The sequence below is a fragment of the Rana temporaria genome, chromosome 1, assembly GCF_905171775.1.
Source record: "Rana temporaria chromosome 1, aRanTem1.1, whole genome shotgun sequence".
In the NCBI taxonomy this organism is placed as follows: domain Eukaryota; kingdom Metazoa; phylum Chordata; class Amphibia; order Anura; family Ranidae; genus Rana; species Rana temporaria.
Genome location: NC_053489.1, coordinates 264,965,018 through 264,988,649, shown reverse-complemented (window position 1 = coordinate 264,988,649; position 23,632 = coordinate 264,965,018). Strand labels below are relative to the sequence as shown.

General features: G+C 39.8%; 1 protein-coding gene across 1 annotated transcript in view; it reads left to right on the top strand.

The window, feature by feature from the left end:
• Nucleotides 1–23,111, top strand: part of LRRC2 (leucine rich repeat containing 2) — a 270,174-nt gene extending 247,063 nt beyond the window's left edge. The window contains exons 8-9 of the mRNA XM_040355283.1: nucleotides 5,648–5,784; nucleotides 22,666–23,111. Coding sequence (XP_040211217.1) covers nucleotides 5,648–5,784; nucleotides 22,666–22,715 — 187 coding nt within the window. The 3' untranslated portion in view covers nucleotides 22,716–23,111. The remainder of the gene's footprint in view (nucleotides 1–5,647; nucleotides 5,785–22,665) is intronic.
• The last annotated feature ends 521 nt before the right edge of the window (nucleotides 23,112–23,632 follow it).

The following is a 23,632-nucleotide window of genomic DNA, read 5'->3' as shown; positions in this document are numbered from 1 at the left end:
AAAAGGTAATTCTGTCCAAACGGTTCCTTCCACAACCACCAGGACTAGAGAACTTAATATGCATCCAATCCCAAGTTATTATGATAGAAAAATTGGCAGAAGAACACAATTTAGGACTCTCCAAAAAATTATTTGAGATTTTGAGAAAAAAAAATGTAAACACTCAACTTTAGTTATGATAACTTTTAACCCCTTCCTGACTAGCCGCTGCAGTTATACTGTGGCAGGTTGGCACTGCTGAGCAAGCCGTCATAGCTGTACGTTGGCTCTTTAAGATGCTGTAGCAGGCACATGTGCCCGGAGCCGATGCGTGTGACCGGCAGGCATGATGACTGCCGGGAATCCGCGATCGCTCGTGTCAGAACGAGAACCAGGATTTGTGTGTGTGAACACACAAATCCTATTTTTTCAGGGGAGCGGAGACAGATCTGTGTTCTTACCAAGTAGGAACAATGATCTCTCTCCTTCTCTAGTCAGCCACATTCCCCGCACAGTTAAAACACACATAGGGAACACATTTAACCCCTTGATCGCCCCCTAGTGTCAACCCTTTCCCTGCCAGTGACTATTTGTAGCACTGATCACTGTATAAATGTCAAAGGTCCCACAAAAGTATCAAAAGTGTTTGATTTGTCCGCCACAATGTCTCAGTCCCGATAAAAATCGCAGATCACCTTCATTACTAGTAAAAAATAAATAAAAAATGCCATAAATATATCCCCTATTTTGTAGACGCTATAACTTTTGTGCAAACCAATCAATGTACGCTTATTACGATTTTTATTTTTTTTATTTTATTTTTTGGAGGATATTTATTATAGCAAAAAGTAAAAAATACTGTGGGTTTTTTTTTTTTTTAAAAATTGACGCTTTTTTTTTTTGTTTACAGCGAAAAAAATCAAAACCGCAGATGTTATTAAATACCACCAAAAGAAAGCTCTATTTGTGGGGGAAAAAAGCACATACATTTTGTATGGGTACAATGTCGCATGACCACGCAATTGTCAGTTAAAGCGACACAGTGCCGTATCGCAAAAAATGGCCTGGTCATTAAGGGGGCAAATCCTTCCGGGGCTGAAGTGGTTAAACACATTTCCTGATACAATACAGACAAATTACAGGGCACCTACGTAAATTAGGTGTACCCTAAACCCCATCTGCTTGTTGTTCTGACTCAGAGTCAGCCAAACATACTATAGTGCAGATCCCATTATGGTCTACGTTAAGGTGTTAGCTTATGAAGTAAAAGCTACACTCCAGACAAGTAAGAGGTTTAACTTGAAACTAACAGAGCAGATCCAAAGTGAAGTCATCTGAGTGCTTGTGTACATGAGTATTTGTTTGATTTTACTTCCCATACAAGTCACTGTGTGACTGTAAATGCAGCTTAGAGCAACTCAGAAATAACTCAAAATATATTGAATGCATTCATCCTTATGTCTATTACATACCTCCCAACTTTTTGACACTGAATGAGGGACACCTATCAGCAAAAGTATTCAGGCATAGGACACACCCCTTGCCACGCCCCATTAAAGGAGTATTGTACAAAAAACAAGATTGGTTAAACCCACAAGTGCTTTTTTTACCACTACTATTTCTTTATATTGACTTTTGGAATTTACAAATGCAGCCATTTAGAAATGAAAGGTTTAGCGCTTGAAAACTCTTTTTGATAAATTTGATGAATTTTATATACATCTATATAGATCAGACCAAATGACGGACAAATGAGGAGGAATGAGGGACAGAGGGACATTGCTCCAAATCAGGGAAAGTCCCTCGAAATCAGGGACAGTTGGGAGCTATGATATGACATTCATCCCATACAGCCAGTTTCCTTGCTATAGTTACTCATGTCTCCTCTACTGAACAGTCTAAGAAGATGGCACACCAGTATGCTGTCAGGGAGAGAGATAATACAGATAAGTAAACTTGTCAAAAATTGCCCTTCAATTCACACCCAAAAAAAAATTCTAAAATTTTCCCTGCCAGTATATACCTACTGTGTAGATCCTCAAATTCACAAATGTGGTGTTATGCCGCGTACACACGACCATTTTTTAAATGGTAATTAAAAATTATCGTGTGTAGGTTCCAGAGCATTTTTCATGATGTGAAAAATGGCCATTAAACATTTAGAACATGCTCTATTTTTTTTGCATCGTTTTTCACATTGTTGTTTTTCACGTCGTGAAAAACGGTCGTGTGTAGGCTTTAACGACGTGAAAAAAACGTGCATGCTCAGAAGCAAGTTATGAGATGGGAGCGCTCGTTCTGGTAAAACTAGCATTCGTAATGGAGATAGCACATTCGTCACGCTGTAACAGACTGAAAAGCACGAAGACTGAAGAGTCTCTTGCCAAACTTTTACTAACGCAAAATCAGCAAAAGCAGCCCCAAGGGTGGCGCCATCTGAATGGTACTTCCCCTTTATAGTGCCGTCGTACGTGTTGTACGTCACCGCGATTTGCTTGAGCATTTTTTTTCACGATCGTGTGTAGGCAAGGCAGGCTTAACCTCCCTGGCGGTATGATTCTGTCAGAAAAAACATGCTAAAAGCGGTACCATTATTTGCAAGGAAATTTGGCGTTTTATATTGTAGGTCTGTAATTTTTAGAAATAACTCACTTAAATCTGACCAAACAAGCTTCTAATAGGCATCCCGGGTATGACATTTTTTTAAAAACAAAATTATAAATTATAATATAATAAATAATTATAAATAATTATAACAAATAATAATATAATTATAATAAAAATTATTCAATAATGTAATCAAATCAAAATCACTGAAATTTGCTCAGTTGCAGAATTGTTGCTGTCATTATTTTTTTTTTTTTATGACGAATTTCCCCACAAATCGCTATCGCACAATTCTGCAAGTGATTATAATTTATTATCGCTGTTTTTTAGCTGATCTAAAACTATTTTTGACATAAAGGGACACTTTTGGTTGCTATGGACAATCTACAGTTTGCAGGGAGAAAGAAACGTTTTTATTATATAAAATGACATGCATGACACAGGACAGACCACTAGGGACAGGGGGGGTGTGTTTTTTTTTACATACAGTACTGTAATCTATAAGATTACAGTATACTGTATGTAAGGTGTTTGTTTACTTTTTTGAATTTGGCGCCGTTCTCCGTCCCCGTGCGTCGTAACGTCGCAGGGAACGGAGATCGGCGTCACACGGAGGCACTGTGTGAATCGAGCGAGGACCCACTCGCTCACACAGCGCGGTGGCATCGCTGGATCCAGGGACAAGGTAAGTAACTTGTGCCTGTGGATCTAGCGAGGCAAGCCCGAGTCTGACACGGGGTTTCCGCTCGCAGCAGGAAAATCTAACCCCGTGTCAGACTCGGGAAGACCGCCAGGCAGGTTAACAAGAATCACGTCGAAAAAAACTTCGTTTTTTTTCTAGACCATTAAAAATCGTCGTGTGTACGTGGCATTACAGTAGCTTAAAGTGCTTTGTGAGGGGAAGACACTGGCTAAGGACCATTCCAGCATTATATGTGGAAAAAAATTCTGTGTAAAAATATATTAGAACATGTGCTTAATCTAACACCATGCTTCTGCACTGGAGAGGGTGGCTTCACAATATGTTTGGTAAGATTCTGGAAATTCTAAGTATGCCAAATCCCCTGAGAGGACAAAGGTATCTTCTTGCAGGATTTTTGCATTACCAGGTTCTTATCAAATGGATTGTGATGCCACCCAATTCTAGGTACAATGTGCAAAAGTGGGGGAAAGGGTAGATATTTCATTAACTTTTTCTTTATGTTGTAATGTTGCGACTATAAATGTGTCTGTGTGTTTGTGTTCTTGAGTTGGGGTGGGGGGGGGGGGTGAGGAGCCATGTGGTTGGGTCAATGTAATGGTATACCATTTTAGTGCAAGGTCTGATTTGACCCAGGCCAATCCTACCCAGTGGCAGTACATGCAGTGGCAGGGTGGCCTACAGTAGTATTACAGTGATTGTCACTGGCATTTTTGGTGTTTTTTTTCTTAGAGGGAAATTGGTAGTTTTACAAGTGTTCGCTTTCCAGGCAAGTATAAAAAAATAAGACAGTTTGGCAGAATTATTTTTTGCAAATAAATGCACTGACAGTGGGCCCTAGTGTCACGCCAATGGTATTTTTTCTCATAGTGAAAATAGCAGTTTTACAAGTACAGAAAATGGCAGCCTGGGAACATAATCTGTCTATAATTTTCAACTGTGCCAGCATTGTAATGATTAGTTTGAGTCTCAGTAATTTTTTATTTATTTTTTTAAAACAGCCAAATCGTTTTTATATAGGATAATACTGTATTATTATATATGAATTATATTCATGTGCTTCACCCTTACTAATTGGTTGCAGCAGAGAAAATCTGTTTCCTGAACCAAAGAGGTGCTTTTCCATGAAATTATTTGTTTATTTTGCAAAATGAAACAAATAGGATTTCATTATATAATAACTCTCTATGATTTTGTTTTACATCCTTTACTATAATGTTATCACATTAATTTAGTATATGGTATGTATAATACTTTACATCAGAATATCTTTATATTCAATATTCCAAAAGGAAAACTATTTAAAAGCTTGGCTAATGGAATACCTCTTTAAAAACATTTTTTTCTACATTACTGGCTTAGCAGTATTTTTAATAGTGTATTCCAATCTTATATACTGTATCTTATCATCTCTTTCTGCATCTCATGCTCTCCTGGCACCTTACGTGTTATCTGCTTTCCCAGTATTACAGTATCTTGAAGGTCAAAGGAGGTGCTAGAGATGAAGAGAAGGCCTACAAATGTTACAGAAAATTAATGTGGCAGTAAAATGGTGCCTTATACTAATTTCCTGCAAGCAATAGCATCAGGCAAAGTGTCCTTACTCACCCCATACTCCAATTCCTGTGGATCACATCACTTATCACTTGTTACATGCACAAAACCTCTGCCCCTCTGTAGTTTTCAGAAGTGGAGGCTGCACAGCATAGGATTGTACGACAAGGGGCTGCAGTTCTCCAGAGAACCATTATTAAATCCTTTTGACGTTAAAAATGAGTGAACGTTTTAAATTTAGCACATTTTTAGTATTTCTTAGATTGAATTGTCCAGTGGCTGATTTAACTTGTTGTCCAGAGTTGCTTTTATATGAGTTCCGAACCTGTACAAGTGGACTATCATGATGAAGGATTTTCAAAGATATATGATCCTTTTTTCTTTTTTTTTTTATGTCAATTTTAATTTTAAACTTGGCTTTCAAAACATCAGGTCTTGCTTTAGGGCATACAATGAAGGGAATCTTGCACGTTACTGTTATTCATGTCTATTTATCATGCCTGTGACTGTCCTATACTGAGCTGTTCCAGTTCTTTACAAGCTTACCTGTCATGATGTGGAAGCTTGCCCACATAGGACACATTTAGTACAACCAGAGTATCTAGATGAGGGCTGGAACAAAAACAATATCAGTTGTGATCACTTATTAAAAGGGATAACAAGAACAGTGGTAAAGATGTAAGTAATAGCAGCATGTCAGCCTGGAGTACCCCCTGTTGATTATTAAAGCAGTTCTAACATACTGATCTAATTCTAAATTGCATATCCTTTTATGTTTTAAACTTGTTATACAATGTTTCCTTTCAGGTATGTGAAGATTCTAGATAATCCAATTGAAGCATGTGAAAGTTCAGATAATGAGAATGAAGATGAGAATAATCAAGACCGAGAACAGTTTGAGAAGGAGTTTATAAAGGCATACCTTGAAGATCTTTCAGAAAGAGGTACAGTACATGTAATTTTTTCACAGTGACTGCATTCTGTAACACAATTCTCTGCTACTGAAACCAGAATAAAGCCGATAATACATCAGTAGAATTTTGTTTAACCTCCCTGGCGGTATGATTATGTCTGGAATTATGTACCAAAAGTGGTACAATTATTTTGCATGGAAATTTGGCGTTTTACATTGTAGGCCTGTAATTCTTAGGAATAACTCACTTAAATCTGTCCAAACAAGAGTCTAGTAGGCATCCTGGGTATGATAAAGTTTGAAACACAAAATCATAAATTATAATATAATAAATAACTATAAATAATTATAACAAATAATATATATGTAATTATAATAAAAATTATTCAATATATATTCAAATGTAATCAAATCAAAAACACTAACATTTTCTTAGTTTCAGAATTGTCGCTGTCATTACTTTTATTTTTTTATGATGAATTTCCCCACAAATCGCTATCGCTCAATTCTGCAAGCGATTATAATTTATTATCGCTGTTTTCTAGCTGATCTAAAACCATTTTTGACATAAAGGGACACTTTTGGTTGCTATGGACAATCTACAGTTTGCAGGCAGAAAGAACAGTTTTTATTATATAAAAGTACATGCAGGACACTGGGCAGACCACTAGGGACAAGGGGGGTGTGTATTTTTTACATACAGTACTGTAATCTGTAATATTACAGTATACTGTATGTAATGTGTTTATTTACTTTTTTGAATTTGGCGCCGTTCTCCGACCCCGTGCGTCGTAACGTTGCAGGGAACGGAGATCGGCGGCACACAGGCACTGTGTGAATCGAGCGAGGACGCCACTCGCTCACACAGCGGGGATGCATCGCAGGATCCAGGGACAAGGTAAGTAACTTGTGCCTGTGGAGGCTGTGAGGCGGCCCCAAGTCTGGCTCGGGGATACCGCTTTTGGTATTGAAATCTTTCCCCCAAACCAGACTCGGGAATACCGCTAAGAAGGTTAATGTTTTTTTCATAACGTTCGTTCAATTTTCTAATGGTTAGTAGAGGCAAAATGACAATTGTATTTGATTTTAGTGACTAGAAAATTTGAAGGGGCAAGATAGAAAAATGTTCCTAAGCAAAACTCTAACTGTGAATGTTACTTTTGTTCAGAAAGATTACCGGTAGTACAAATTGTAATACAGCCTGTTTAATTTGCCTGGGAATTCTTTCAAAAAGCAGGTCTGGACTAAATGTTAGGGTCTATCAAACTAAATTCGTTTACTAATAATGGCAAGAAAGAATGTTTTGAAAAACAGTTTTCAGAATTTCCATATGAATATTCAAAATATGTGTTATGCCGCGTACAAACGATCTGGCTTTTGCCTGGCCAAATCACATCAGAATTCCGACAGAATTTCATCGGAGAAAAATAGAACATGTTCTATATCTAAACTCCAATGGAATTCATCGGAATTCTCTGAAAAAACTCTGATGGGGCTACACACAATTGGAATATCCGATGGAAAAAGTCCATCTGACTTTTTCCATTGGAAATTCCGATCGTGTGTACGCGGCATAAGTCTCATGTGCAGCTAAGTTCTTTCTATGGTTTGAGACTTGTCTATAGGGGGAATATACATCTTAGTTCAATTTTTTTTTATATTTACTTAACAAAAAGTCCTTTTACTTTCTATAGTACTGTGTATATTTTTGTGTTTTGGTTTCACGCTTTTGTGTATATTTATAAGCCTTTATATCAATGGCCCCATTTTCCATACTATAGATTGAAAGATCTTTATACACAACATGAGACTATTTATTAGCTATGCAGAGTTTGAAAACCAAACTATATCCACCATTCTGCTTACACTCAACTAGAATGTTATGTTTAAGATGGCCAGATGGCCATATACAGAGTGGCACAGAAAAGACCAGAGTGCAGAAGAACATGTAAAGATGGACATTCTGCTAAGCCATAAATGCTTCTAGCCAAACAATGAATTTAAACTTTGTTGTAAAATGGACAGTAAAGATTAGGCTTACCACCAGAGTCCGTAATGGGCATGTGAGCATATTTTTCCAATTTCTGCACTGCCTCCTTGTACTCTATGGTAGGACATTGGGGAAGGAAGCCATCTTGAGAATTCCGGAAACTTTAATAAATCGGTGCCAGAGAGATATTGAGAGTGTTTGATCACATGACCCATTTAGCCATGCCCCAGACAGTAAATAGATAGGCAGGTAGATATTTGAGATCAAAGGGCCAGATTCTCAGAAGAGATACAACGGCGTATCTCTGAAACGCCGTCGTATCTCTCAGAGTATCTATGCGACTGATTCATAGAATCAGTTACGCATAGATAGCCCTTAGATCCGACAGGTGTAATTGTCTTACACCATCGGATCTTAGGATGCAATACCTCGGCCGCCGCTGGGTGGAGTTTGCGTTGTATTCCAGCGTCGGGTATGCAAATTAGCAGTTACGGCGATCCACAAAGGTTTTTCCCGTTGTTACGTCGGCGCAAGTCTTAGTTTCCCATCCCAAAGTTAGGGGTGCTATTAACATGGTGTAAAATTACTCCACCATGTTAAAGTATGCCCGTCGTTTCCGCGTCGCTTTTGATTTATTTTTTTTCGGCGTAAGTACGTTACGCACGTCGCGATTCACAAACACGTCGGGCCGCCGTAAGTTCGCGCAAAGCACGTCGGGAAAATTGCGAACGGAGCATGCGCAGTACGTCTGGCGTGGGAGCGCGCCTAATTTAAATGGTACCCGCCCCATTTGAATTGGGCGGGCTTGCGCCGGACGTGTTTTTGATACACCGCCGCAAGTTTACAGGTAAGTGCTTTGTGGATCGGGCACTTACACTGAAAACTTGCGGCGGTGTAACATAAACGGGTTACGTTACACGGCCGCAATTCTACGTGAATCTGGCCCATAGAGCTCATCTTGGTTTGTGGAAACATGAATCCCTAGGTGTGAAATAGTTACATGCCCATCTAAATGGGAAAGAATCTTGTAGAAAGGTCTGTTCAGAATGTTTAGGCATTCTAATTAAGTTGCATTGGCCTTAAATTACTGAGCAAGCCAGAAAGTTTCAACTCTAACCAAGCCTAGGATGTAGGATGTAGTTTTGGGTAGTATATGTGTAATTTTAATGATAGAGACAGAATATCAACCAAAAATCCAGAAAAAACACATGATACAAATGTTATAAATTGAGTTGCAGTTCAGTGATTAAAATAAGTATTTGATCCCCCTACCAACCAACAATAATTCTGGCTCCCATGGACTGGCTACAGTATGTTCTCATGTGGTACACAGATTAGTCCTGTCAATATAAGAAGGTGCTGCTAACGACAACTCGTTATGTGTATATAAAAGACACCTGTCCGCCAGGTCCTAAAAATTTGCATCTGAACTGCATCTAAATCACAGCTAAACAGTTGATTTGGAAATCCACAGTGAAAACTGAGGTGAAATTTGCACCGGACATGTATAAACCTAGCCTAAAGTTGTTCTCTGCCAAAATTCTACGTATTATTGTTATATACCTACACGCAGCCATTTGTTTTCAAATAAACCACCTAAATTGTAAATGCATTTAAAATAAAAGGTTTAAAATCATTTCAGAGCAGAATGTATACTTTATGCTAGATTCTTAACCACCTGCAATTAGTTTTAAAGGTGAAGCTCACCTTTTTTTTCCTCCTAAATTCCAGCTCCTCTATGTACCAATATAACATTATTGTACTTATTTTGCAAAAATAAAACACCTTTCCATTATCTCTACACAGGTTTACCTAACTCTCTTCATAACTGTTTAAAAAAAACTGCTTGATTACTCCTGCCTGCCTTCCTGGACAGACTTTAGGTCATGACACAGGAAGTAGTTGACCAGCTGAGCTCATAAGCACACACCCTGCATCATCTACCCTCAGATGGTGAACTCCTTCCTGTGTCATGAACCTAAAGTCTGACTAGGAATTAAGGCCGAAGTAATCGAGCAGTGTGTAAGCCTTTAAGGGAAAACTGTACTTTTGCTAAAAAAGATATATGTGTATACTGTATTTGCTTCATAGATAATTTTGTAATTGTTATTAACTGATTGCCAACCGTATAACCTAGATATACGGCGGCAAGGGGCATGGCTGTGCCAGATTACGCACCTAGTACTTGATCTGATAATTCTGAGTAGGGGGCGTGCACGTGTGCTGCTGACCTGGCCGTGCTGTGGTTAAACACAGCAAATGACGATCACTTGGTTACAGCCAATGGATCACTGCCGTCACCCGGCAGTCATCATGAATTTACACAGGACAGGGCTCTGCTTATGTAAACAAGGCAGGGAATAAAATCAATTATTTCCACTAGTAATAGCACCTCCCACAGCACACCAAAACACTGGCTAGGCACATATTTGTTTAACAAGAGAGGAGTTGTGCCACTCTGAGTGAAGTATGTCAGTTAAAATGCAATGTTTAATAATAGTAAGATCTAATCTCATTTTGGTGAGATATAATGTGCATGGCATAAGTAGCTTGGGCTCCTGTAGTCCATCTGGGTAGCAGTGGTGGTCAGCAGTTCCCAACAAATACATATTGGCCTAAAATTATCAAGAAATTAAAAAAAAAAATTCAAAGTTATTGGATATGTTTCATAGCAGAAAATTAAAAAAAATATTGTTATTTATTTATTTATTTTAATTATCAGTCTTTTTTTGTTTATAGCGCAAAAAAAAAAAAAATGCAGTGGTGATTAAGAACCACCAAAACAAAAGCTCTATTTGTGGGAAAAAAAGGACATGAATTTTATTTGGGTACAGTGTTGCACGACTGCTCAATTGTCACTTAAAGTAACGCAGTGCCGTTTAGCAAAAAATGGCCTGGTCATGATGTGGGGTATATCTTCCAGAGGTCAAGTGGTTAAAATGTCACTTGGAGGAATTTATCAAAATTGGAGCAGCTAGAATTTATAGAAGCTTTGCATAGTAACTAATCAGCTTCTATCTTCAGCTTGTTCAGTTAAAGCAGTGTTTCTCAATTCCAGTCCTCAGGCCCCCCCAACAGGTCATGTTTTCAGGATTTCCATTATTTTGCACAGGTGATTTGATCAGTTTCACTGCCTTAGTAATCACCGCAGCCTTTTCATCTGAGGGAAATCCTGAAAACCTGACCTGTTGGGGGGGCCTGAGGACTGGAATTGAGAAACACTGAGTTAAAGAAACATTTTTTTCCCCTTAAAGGGTCACTAAAGGATTTTTTTTTTTAGCTAAATAGCTTCCTTTACCTTACTGCAGTCCTGGTTTCATGTTCTCATTGTTCGTTTTTGCTTCGATGTTGCTGTAATTCCTCTCTGTTCTGGACACGTCCTGGTTGTCTGTTTCCTGATCACCACAGTACTGGGAGATTTCTCACTGTGGTGACTAATCAAGGAGGTGTGATTACTGTGTGTCAGCACCAATCCAGTTTCGTTTTACAATCCATCACTGCCCTCTATTGGCTCTCTGGCTCTGTACATCAGAGAACCAGGAAACAACAGCAAAAACGAAACTAAACTGCAGGCACATTATATGATTGTTTTTTATCTATTTTTAATAATTTTTAAAAGGAATTAGTTAACTATTATGTCTCTATACCCTGTACAGCAATTTCAGCTAAAAAAAATGTTTCCTTTAGTGACCCTTTAATGCAATCTATGCATTATGGTGAAAAAACACCTTACCTTACCTGACCCCTCAAAAGTCCCGTGCGGTCCCGCGATCCTCTTCGCCCACTCAGCCTGGCCGCTGATTGGCTTGAGCGGTTGGATTGAGAGCAGCGCAGCCATTGGCTGGTGCTGCTGTCAATCACATCCAGTGACTCGGCGTGCCGAGGGGAGGGGCCGAGTGATACAGTGATACTATGGCCGCTCGCTGTATCACGGGAGCGTGCCCGCAATTACTGACCACCATGCGAGCTCTCGCATGACTGTGGTGAGTAATTGCGGGGAGGACCAGAGACAGCCGCCGATGGACCCCAGAAGATGTGGATCGGGGCCACTCTGTGCAAAACGAACTGCACAGTGGAGGTAAGTATGATATGTTTGTTATTTTAAATGAAAAAACATTTTTCATTTACTAACGCTTTAAGCTTTGAAAATGAAAGACTGAAGCTGATTGGTTGCCATGCACAGCTACTCCAGATTCTAACTGCTCCAGTTTTGATAAATTCCCCCCACTGTCACTTTGTCAAATCAGGGCAAAGTAACAACATTTTCATACAGCCCACCTTACTATGCTTTCATACTAATCGAGCCATGCTTCCTAATCACCTCCCCGCTGCAGTATTCCATCATAAACTTTGGTGGTGCAGCTTAGACAGGGGATGATGTCACAGGCCCCCCACGTGACAGTGTTGGAGCAAAGTGATTGACCAATCATGCCAGAGCACTGTCACATGGCAGAGAAAATTACAGGTTTTCTCATACCTGGAATTCTAATCCCATTAGCAAGTACTCCAGTACAGTAAGGCAATATGGGTGAATGGCTTGGTAAACTTAGGATAAATGGTTCAGTTAAGTGAAATCGTGTGTAATGTGCTATCTGTAGACTGAATGCACAAAGTGATTATACAGTATAGAACCCCCAGAGATGCAATTTCCTTTTCGCATTATTGGATCACTGTTTCTACCTACATTTTGCTGAGTTACTAGTAATATTACAGACATCCCCTGCATCAGGAGTTTCATTTTAGTGAGATGATTTATATGTTTTTTTTTCCTAATCTTGGGGCATGATTATTGCCCCACTAACCCATTCATAATTTTAAAAGTTTTTTAATAAATAGTGTAGCATTTTTTTATTAACTTAGATCCTTCTATGCTGTTCCCAGAAAACCATATCTAAATGTGGCAATATTAAAGTCTGTGCTCGCACCAAACAGTTGCCTCTTTGTGACATCATCACATTGTTGTATTATTTTGGATCCTGGGAGAACCTTGCCACTAGACAGCCAAGGGGCTGATTCACTAAAACTGGAGCGTGCAAAATCGGGTGCAGCTGTGCATGGTAGCCAATCAGCTTCTAACTTCAGCTTGTTTAATTAGGCTTTGACAAAAAAAAAAATGGAAGCTGATTGGTTTCTATGCAGAGCTGCACCACATTTTGCATGTTCCAGTCTTAGTAAATCAACCTCCAAGTGTCTACAGGAAGTGTCCATAGGCAGGCAGTGACCTGGACACCATGAAAAGGAGCTCATGTCTCAGCAGAGTGGAACACACAAGACTCAGAACCCAGCATGTCATATGACCACAGACGATGGTTAATATTTGGGATATTTAAATTCAGTTGTTTTTTTTCAGACAAACATAGCAATTAGTTCTGTGGGGTGTACATTTTACATTAGCTATCAAATTATTATTAAGTTGTGTTTTTAAAAAAATCTCTGCAACCTCACAAGTCAAATAAATTAACAAAACAGAAATCCTTTTTAATGAATTAACCAAATAATTTTGTTTATCAAACAAAAACATCAATTATTGTGCTAAATCAATTCATTTAATCAACAATTTTGTCAGTCAATCAAATAAATTAGCAATGAATAAGCATACAACCCTGTTATTCATTGGTGCTAATGTAAAATATTAATTAGCCCTAATAAAAAATAACATAAACCTGTCACAAGACTGGGCAATTTAAACCAAGCATATGATAAAAAATGCATAAGCAGAGGTTATTCTGGCCACAAATGGGGATACTCGCCTTTTTAAGCATTTTCTTTAAAACAATTACAATTAGAGATACAATACAAATACAATTAGAAAATCTCCATGCAAGCAATTCTCAATCCTTCATTCCTTTATAAAGAAGAGAAACATATCCTAATACCACATGAGCCACCTTGCTCCCCTATTATATCCAAAATAAAAAAAATGGCTTCAAAAGTAAATCTCTGGCTAGGCTGTGGATTTTCAAATATTATTATTTATATTTAAAATAAGTCCTCACTTATATTTATAGCCCCAGCCACTGCAGCTTTCAAGTGGTAGTAAAGGTTGTTTATTAATGTTGTACCTACAAGTAAGCCTATAATAAGGCTTGCCTGTAGGTACTGTAAACATCTCCTAAACGTGCACCGTTTAGGAGATATTTACTTGTGTATCCAACAGTGACTTCACCCACGCTAGCGCTCTGAAGAGACGACATACCTGTGCTGCTTCTTCAGAGCCCTGGGCCATAAACAGTGACTCTTGCACGCATTAGCGAGGGTGATTTCATTGCGGATCAGCCATTCAAAGGATCAGAGCCCGCAAACCCAGAAGGAAGACCAGGTGAAGATGAAAGCCCACAGCGGTGTCAGAGCACCATTGGAGGTTTTGTTTTAAGGTGAGTTTCATGTAATATGCCAGTTTGCGACGAATACTAGCACATTACAGGCATACCCCACTTGTAAGTACAAAATGGGGTTTATTTACTATAGCTGGAGAGTGCACAATCAGGCTCACTTCTGTGTAGGAACCTATGAGCTTCCAGGTTTAATTACCAAAGCTTAATTGAACAAGCTGGGGTTAGAAGCTCATTGGTTTCTATATACCGTGTTTCCCCGAAAATAAGACCTACCCGAAAGTAAGACCTAGTGCTATTTTCCAGGAGGGTTGCAATATTAGCCCTACCCCAAAAATAAGCCCTAGTTTGAGGTGCGTGTGTACTCCTATAATCCTCTCTGATATGGCAGTGTGCTCTGGCTGTGTATGTGTCTCTTTGATCTACGGCAGCAGTGTCAGGTGCCTTTGTTAAAGAGCGGCGCTCAGCCCATCTCCCTGCTGGTCTCCTCCTCTTTCTCCCGGCTGTCGGCGGGGGATCTCGGGGCCCCTCCTTCCTCTGCAGTCACGGAAGGTACAGTCGTCTCAGTGCAGAGGCTCAGCATAAATCAACATGTTACACTGTGTGCATACCGATACTCCTGTCTCCACAAGGTACCGTATTTAACTCACGAGATCCATACAGACTTAAGCACCAAAATGCTACAGATCTTTCTTTCGTTACATGCCGGTGTGCTCTCTTCCCCGCTCAGAGAGCTGCGGAAGGGGGGGCTGGTGGCTGGGAGAGGTGGAGGAAAGCAGAGCTGAGGCGTTTGGCACCATTGGATTGCAGGGGCACACACATGTATGTATGTAATGTATTGTGTGCTACTGTAACAGCTGTAACAGGATTTTGGCATTTTACAAGCATTTTAACTTTGTTCAAACTGAGGCTTCCTGACAGGGAGGACGAGAAACAGCACGTTATAAGACCTACCCCGAAAATAAGCCCTACTGGGTCTTTTGTTGCCAAAATTAATATAAGACCCGGGCTTATTTTCGGGGAAACACGGTAGAAGTGAGCCTGATTTTGCACTCTCCAGCTATAGAAAATAAACCCCATTGTGTTCTTAAAAGTGGGGTATGCCTGTATAACTTTTTCAATTTTACTACCGCTTTAAAATCTTTAATGTAAACACAAGGCAGACTCACAGAAAGCATGAGAGAGAAATCTGTTGAGACACAATTGCTTTCATTCAGAAGTTTTAGATTGTATTGCTCAGCAATGGCTGTACAGAGGTTAATGAGGGTGAATTTTAAAATAAATTCTACTGGTTAAGAATATGTACATATTTGAATGTCCAAAGCTTTGCCACAGTTCTTCTTTCACCACTTTACCATGAGTTTGTTTCTAAACAGCCAAGACTTCAAGTGCTTAAAACAATCTCATGGCTGCAACTGTTACTTTTTTTCCACCATTGTTCTATCAGAACCCTGCTACCCATCAAAAAACACAACGGAAGTGACCTTCCAATTAAAAAATACTTATTGTGCATGCGATATGCGTTCCAACATGCGTTCCATGGGTAGCGGTAATCTGATAGAACACCCATGCGGACATCTTTCTATACCCAGGTACGTCTTGAATTTCAGAGGAATTTTAGCAATAACTTTTAGAGGCTTTTAACATTTCGCCTATAGTCAATTTGGGTACTGTTGTTTTTGCTTATTTATGGGCATGCACTAAAAAAAAACAGGGCAATGTATTTTTTCCTGGAACTATGCATTTGTTTGATAAACAGTTGCACAAGTATTGTGATATAAAAAGTTACTCAGGTCAGAGCCATTGTACTAACAATCTGATGTTTGTACAGCGATCTCCCCTGCTGTGCTATTGTGTTCTGACAGAGGGACAACCCCTGCAGAACAGTCAATGGTTGAGAGCGCTGAAAGAGAGACGGTCGGCAGACCTTTTACTGTCATGCCCCCCTAAGAGCTGGCTTCTGTTGGACCAACATCAGTACACACTGGCTGAATGTTGGCAGGTTTCTATTAAACCAGCCAATGCTGCATGACATTCAGGCCGTGTATATTTTATTAAGCTACAAACTCTCCTCCCAAGACATCCTGCTCTCTAGCTCACCTCTAGAACTTCTCTAGAGACTCTCCGAGCCTCTGTAACTCTCTATCCCAATATGTCTGGCTATCTCCTATTCTGCTCACCTTTAGATAATCCCTGAAAATCCATCTCTTCAGGGAAATTTATTCCACCTCTCCATAACAACTGGAATTTTCTTTATTCAGCAACTCATCCCCATATATTTATTACCCTTTGTACCACTTCCGCAACACCCCCCCCCCTCCTTTTAGATTGTAAGTTCTCATGAGCAGGGCCACCTTAACCCTATTGTCCTAAATTATATTGTAACTGGGCTGTCTCTATTTATATTATAAAGTGCTGTGCAAACTGTTGGCAATATAATATATGAATCCTTTATAATAATAATGAGAGGAGAGGACAAGGGACACTCAGGCTGGGGAGGAAAATGTTAGATGATGCTGGATATCCCCTAGCCAGGAAAATGAGGTGGGATCTACCAGACTTGCTTTTAATGCCCACTGTGAGGTTAGTGTGCAGTAAAATCAGACCAAACATGTTAAGCTTTAAGCACAAGATAAACAGTTTGAAAGCTATTTACATTTACTTTGCAATTGTATACTGTCCATACTAAATCAATTAGGCCTGAATAACCAAGTGCAAATTAAGGGCAAATCAAGGACCAAGGGACTTGTGGACATTGCTAGACAGAGAGGGGGCACAGGTAAGTATTAGGAGAACTGAGGGGGGCGGTTACACACAGAGGACTTTTTATCTTAAAGCATAGAAACCTTCTTACTTTACTCCTTAATAGTGTTGAGCGGAATACGCCATATTCGATTTTGCGATATATCACGAATATATAGACGAATATTCGTGAAATATTCAATAAAATCGAATATTCAAGATATTTTATCAAAAAAAATTTTTCGCTAATGCGAATGCGAAATTGATTGCGAAATTCTGAAACATTCAATTTCACCTGCCCTTTGGAAAAAGTGTGGTTTTACGTAATGGACCCTGCAACTAACAACAAGGTATTAATAAAATAAATACATTATTATATAGATTTGAGGGTTTACTTTGACCAATTTGTATATTGATTAGTTTAATAAATATTGAATAACCATAGATTTGAAAAATACAGATCTCTCCTCTAGACTGACCTGTATTGAGTTAGGTAAAGATCAACCGCACACTGGGGCCCCTGATTCTGTTGAGTTAAAAAAAAGCCAAGTAAACCATTTACGTTGACATCTCTTAAATGTCTTTATGTTAAACAGTTATTATTCTCATTAACCACTTCCCGACCCCCGCATGTACATATACGTCCACAATATGGCACGTACAGGCACATGGGCGTATAGGTACGTCCTCGCCTATTAGCGGGTGGGGGGTCCGATCGGGACCCCCCCCGCTACATGCGGAGGTCGGGTCCGCTCGGGGAGCGATCCGGGACCACGGCGCGGCTATTTGTTTATAGCCGCTCCGTCGCGATCGCTCCCCGGAGCTGAAGAACGAGGAGAGCCGTGTGTAAACACGGCTTCCCCGTGCTTCACTGTGTCGGCGCATCGATCGCGTCATTCCCTTTATAGGGAAGACACGATCGATGACGTCATTCCTACAGCCACACCCCCCAACAGTTGTAAACACATACTAGGTGCACCCTAACTCCTACAGCGCCCCCTGTGGTTAACTCCCAAACTGCAACTGTCATTTTCACAATAAAGAATGCAATTTAAATGCATTTTTTGCTGTGAAAATGACAATGGTCCCAAAAATGTGTCAAAATTGTCCGAAGTGTCCGCCATAATGTCGCAGTCACGAAAAAAATCGCTGATCGCCGCCATTAGTAGTAAAAAAAAAAAAATTAATAAAAATGCAATAAAACTATCCCCTATTTTGTAAACGCTATAAATTTTGCGCAAACCAATCGATAAACGCTTATTGCGATTTTTTTTACTAAAAATAGGTAGAAGAATACGTATCGGCCTAAACTGAGGAAAAAAAATGTTTTTATATATGTTTTTGGGGGATATTTATTACAGCAAAAAGTAAAAAATATTGCATTTTTTTCAAAATTGTCGCTCTATTTTTGTTTATAGCGCAAAAAATAAAAACCGCAGAGGTGATCAAATACCACCAAAGGAAAGCTCTATTTGTGGGGAAAAAAGGACGCCAATTTTGTTTGGGAGCCACGTCGCACGACCGCGCAATTGTCTGTTAAAGCGACACAGTCCCGAACTGTAAAAACCCCTTGGGTCTTTAGGCAGCAATATGGTCCGGGGCTTAAGTGGTTAAAGAGGTGAAATGCAAATGATGACACGGAACAAAAGATGGAAAATTCTTTGAAGATGTGATACACTGGAAAAACGCACAGAAACACTCCACTCTCTCTAGCCACCTTGTGAATCTGCACTGAAATACTGCTGGGAGTGATCTTATATACTGGTCGTGCAGGCAGGTTCCTATTGGTTGCTATGGAGGTTGCTAACCTCTGACAACTGTGGTAGGAGAACTCTGATTGGCTCTGATGCAAAAGAAGGGCGGAGAAAGTATTCGCGAATATTCGTCAACATAAAAGGATCGCCTCAGCTTAGCTACTCGGCCCAGGGTCTCTAATCATGCCAGCAATGCTTTTAGACGTCGATGGAGATCACTAGGATGTGATCTGTTTTAAAAATAAATTTGAAAAAATGCGAATATTCGTAATAGCGAATTTTGGCCGCGATATTCGAGTTATTCGCGAATAATCGAATATGCAATATTCGTAACGAATATTCGCAATACGAATATTCGTGAGCAACACTACTCCTTAAGTGTAACTATGGCCAAGTTAAAACAAATTACACAAGATGCAGTCTGTCATTAACACAACAGTCTTTGTTTTGAGTCCCTCCTGTAACCTAGTTTGTGCCTGGTGATTTGGACAGTAATGCCGCGTACACACGATCAGACATTCCGACAACAAAACTGTGTTTTTTTTCCGACGGATTGTTCGCTCAAACTTGTCTTGCATACACACAGTCACACAAATGTTGTCGGAAATTCCAAATGTCAAGAACGCGGTCACGTATAACACTACGACGAGCCAAGAAAAATTAAGTTCAATGATTCCGAGCATGCGTCAAATTGATTTCGAGCATGTGTAGGATTTTTGTGCGTCGGAATTGCATACAGACGATTGGAATTTCCGACAAGAATTTTTGTTGTCGGAAAAATTGAAAACAGCTCTCAAACATTTGTTGTCGGAATTTCCAACAGCAAATGTCTGATGGAGCCTACACACGATCGGAATATCCGACCAAAAGCTCACATTGAACACTTTTCCGAAATTCCAACCATGTGTTAGTATTAGTCTTTTGTTTTTCAACTTTCTTTAACAGACCAAGCTGTCCAGCAAAATTGGAAGTTAGAGGTTTAAGAAAAACAATTTACCACTGACAGGGGTTAGCTTTTATTCATTTACTGTATGTAAAAACTTTATCCCAAAAGGAAAAAAACGATTGTTGCAACTCAGGGATGGACAACTGTGGCCCTAAAGCTGTTGTGGAACTACATGTCACACAAGGCATTGAAAAACTGACAGTTACAAGCATGACTCCCAGAAGCATGATGGGACTAGTATTTCTACAAGAGATGGGGGGGGATCACAGTTGCCCACCACTGCTGTAACTGATTAATACGTGTTAGCTGGAATTAGGCTTTAAATTGTTAGTCACTAATGTAAAGTCCACCTAAATCTACTAGGTGATCCAACATTACCCTCTCCACAGATTTCCAAAAGTGGCCATGTTGCTCCTCTATAGATACTGTGGAAGAGTAAATGCAGTTACCTTAAGACAGGAGGTGTGTTTAATAGCTGATCACCAGATGGAAAGAAAGGAATTAAAGGTTGAAAAAAACAAAACAAATGCAGCTACTACATCCAAAGATTAGTAAGCTACAATATACTGTATTATATTTTTGATTTTGGGTTTAGTTACCCTTTAAGACTTCTTTCATGTGGCTATTCAAATGCAGCCATCAGATTCCAGGGGTAAATAGCAGTGGCCACTTAGTCCATTAAAAATGAATGAGAGATTTAAAAAAGGGCGGAGCCAGCGGCCGACATGTGAGCAGCTCTGAACCGGAGCTCCGCGCAGGACAGAATATCCTTCAGACATCCTGGGCTTCAGAGGCACAGATTCTTGGCAGCAACGGCACCTCCTGGCTCCCGAGACCGTGCCGATCACAAAGGCATGGTTAAATACGGCCGGGCACCCATGGAATTGCCCGCAGAACGTTTGTCCCAGTTTGCCTGGGGATCCCAAGATGGCGGCGGACGATCAGGGCCCTAGCTCTGCACAGCACGCCCGATGATAGCACGTATTCTGCACTTCAGAGATCGTGAAAATATCCTCCGTGCAGCCCGCACTATAGGAGACCTGCAATTTAATGGGAATCGTATTTCTATTTATCCTGACTTCTCTGCAGCTACGCAGAAACAGAGAGCTAGTTTTCTGCATGTCAAGAAGAGGCTCCGGGACTTACACATGGCTTACAGTATGATGTACCCAGCAAAGCTCAGAGTGGTCGACGAGGGCAAAGTTTTTTTCTTCAATTCTCCTACAGATACTTTGCAATGGGTGGACACTAGGGGGCACCCTAGTCAGGGAAATGGTCACTGAATGAGTGTCGCACACCTTGGACTCTGGAGACTTGGAGTCTGTGTCTCATGACTCGCAGACTTGCTGCTGTTTTGTATGTCCTGCGGCTGACAAATACTTTTCACTGATCTGATGTTCCAATTTCATTGAGACATGTCCTGCACGGATCCACCTGCAGATTGAACGAACTACCTTCTTTTGAACGTTCCTGTCTGGTTCACAGGTGAACTCCCCCCCCCCATTTTTTATTCCCCCCCCCCCTTTTTGTTTTTTTCTCTTCTCCCCCCCTCCCCCCTTTTTTTTTTGCTTTTTGTTTTGTTTTGTTTCTCATTTTTATTTTTTCTCTGCACTAGGACTGAGACTCTTAGCATATTTCTATATGTGTATTTGCACTGAAGACCTGCAGTCCATACTCTCCAGTGGGAGTCTGCAGGCAGGGGGTGGAGGCCTTATAACCCCCTGAGGTCGTTTATTGTTATGGTTATGGGATGCGGGCACTCAGCATGTTGGGGCTGTGTGCAGGGTGGCAGGGGAAGGGTTGTTAAGTTTTGTTGGTTAGTGTCGTGTGCTGCTGCCTCTCTCTGTTTTGATCCCCACAGGTTGCAGGGGCTGACCATGAACTGGTTGGCTGACGCTCTCCCGGGTATAGAGTTCTGGTATGCTTGCTCACTCGATGGCGGGTAAGATAAATATACTGTCCTGGAATGTCCGGGGTATGAATTCGAAGATAAAATGTTCTCTTGTCTTTGACTTTATACGGAGGTACAGACCCCATATTATTATGTTACAGGAGACACTTCTCCAGGGTTCTAAGGTTTTGGCATTGAAGAAAGCTAATATTATGAGGGTCATACATGCTGAATGCTCTACTTATTCTAGGGGGGGTTGCCATTTTAGTCACTAAGAAAGCGGCAGCACAATTTTTACAGGTAAAAAATGATTTTTTTTTTCTTTTCAGTGCTCTGTGTCTATTTTCCATAATATAAATTGATGTAATGTACTGTACACCTATGACTGGAGTGCGATGTTTTATAGTTTCAATACGGCAGGAAAATGCTATTTGCACTTACATAACTATCCATGTTAGGATTGTTTCTGAAATGATACTGTATGTGGAGATGGAGAAACAGGGGATTTTGTCTCCTTACATTTTTAGGGATGTTTACAATTATGTTTGTACCTTGTGTACTCTGTTATCTTCTTTGTGTGTGTACTTGGCAAATAAAAACCTTTTAAAAAAAAAACACAGAGTGGTTACCTGCTGTTAGTGATATATTTCGGACTCTGGACACTGCTGACTGTGTCCAGCCTTGGACATCCATACCTTACCATAGGTAGTGGTGTAATAGGTAGACATGTGGGCTTTGTTTCATTCCAAATTGAAATTCTGACAATTTTTTTGTTTATTAGGAAATGTGGATATATCTGAATTACAATAGTAACTAATTTAAACAAATTTGAAATAACAAATGAAATTCTGTCAAAATTCTATTTGAATACATTATTCTATTATTCAATTTGAAAATGAATAAATGAAACAAAACAAATACCCAAAACAAATTTAAGGAATTTACTTAAGTGAAAGTATTTAAATAGCGAATTGAAACGCAACGAGACACATGTTCTCATTCTGCACATCTAGTGAAAGAGGCCTTAGCTGCAAGTAAACCTGTGTTGATTGTGTTTTTGAATGCAAATAAAATTGTGCACAATGCTATTTGCAGCTATATAGTGTTAGATCTAGTAAACATTGTGCCACCCCAGGCAGAGAATATTTTTGTAGGACTGTGTTCTAATTGAATGAATGGGTGGGGGTGGTACTGATTTAATAGTAAATTACCCTAAAATATTAAATGGTATACTAATGTTTCTAATATCTCTTTTAGATGCCCCTCCTACTTATATAAAGAAGGTGTCACTGAACCTGCAGATATAGAAGTGAAGAAATGACAATTAAATAAGAACGTGATTTACCTTGTGATCACCCAACAACTCTAGCATACGGAGGACAGCTACTGTTGGAAGATTTTTTTTTCTAAACATCAAGATTCATAGGAGGGAGGGGATTCCGGTGCTCCAAATGATGTGATGCCTTTGTAAATAATGTAATGGTGGTTCTAATAGCACATCTTAGTTAGTCAGTATATTGTGAAAAAAGAAGGCAGTCATCCTCAGAGGGTGTCCATTACCTCTGTCAGCAAGAAAGGAGTATAAAAAGGGGGGGAGGCGCCAACTAAGATAGTCCTACTATGCTACTGTTAATTGAGTGTTAGAGTAGAATGTACACTTACAGGTTCACTGGGTGAAGTTGCCCGTCAAGGATAGAGGTGTGCTGGGGTATGTTGATGCTGCTCTGCAGGCTCTGGTAACGTTGCCTCGGCCATAGAGGTGTACGTGTGTTGAATCTGGTCACAGGCTTCTCTGCAGTGTCCACTTGACAGGAAGCTCTACCCTGACTAGTATGGAATAGTGACATCACCACGGCAGGGCAAGCATCCAAGCATAGAGTGGGGATTGCACAGGCTACGCGCTCGGGGCTCACAGCTCCTTCTACTGGCCTGTTTGCTCTCAGGAAGAGAGCAGCTTAAATACATGGTCAGGAAGTTTGGCGACTGTGGAACCATAACAGCCAGCGGACTTACACAATTGCAGAAAACTTTAATAATTTTTTTTATTAAAAAACAATTGTTTAATAGAGAATGTATGAATGATAGATATGTAAAGATAAAAAACATCATAAATTATAAATTAAAATAATAATAAAGAAAAATTCAAGATTAAGATGCAGTGTACAAAAATGAAAAAATTATGATAAGTCACGGAACACATTGTTTGGGGGTAAGATGAGAAGGG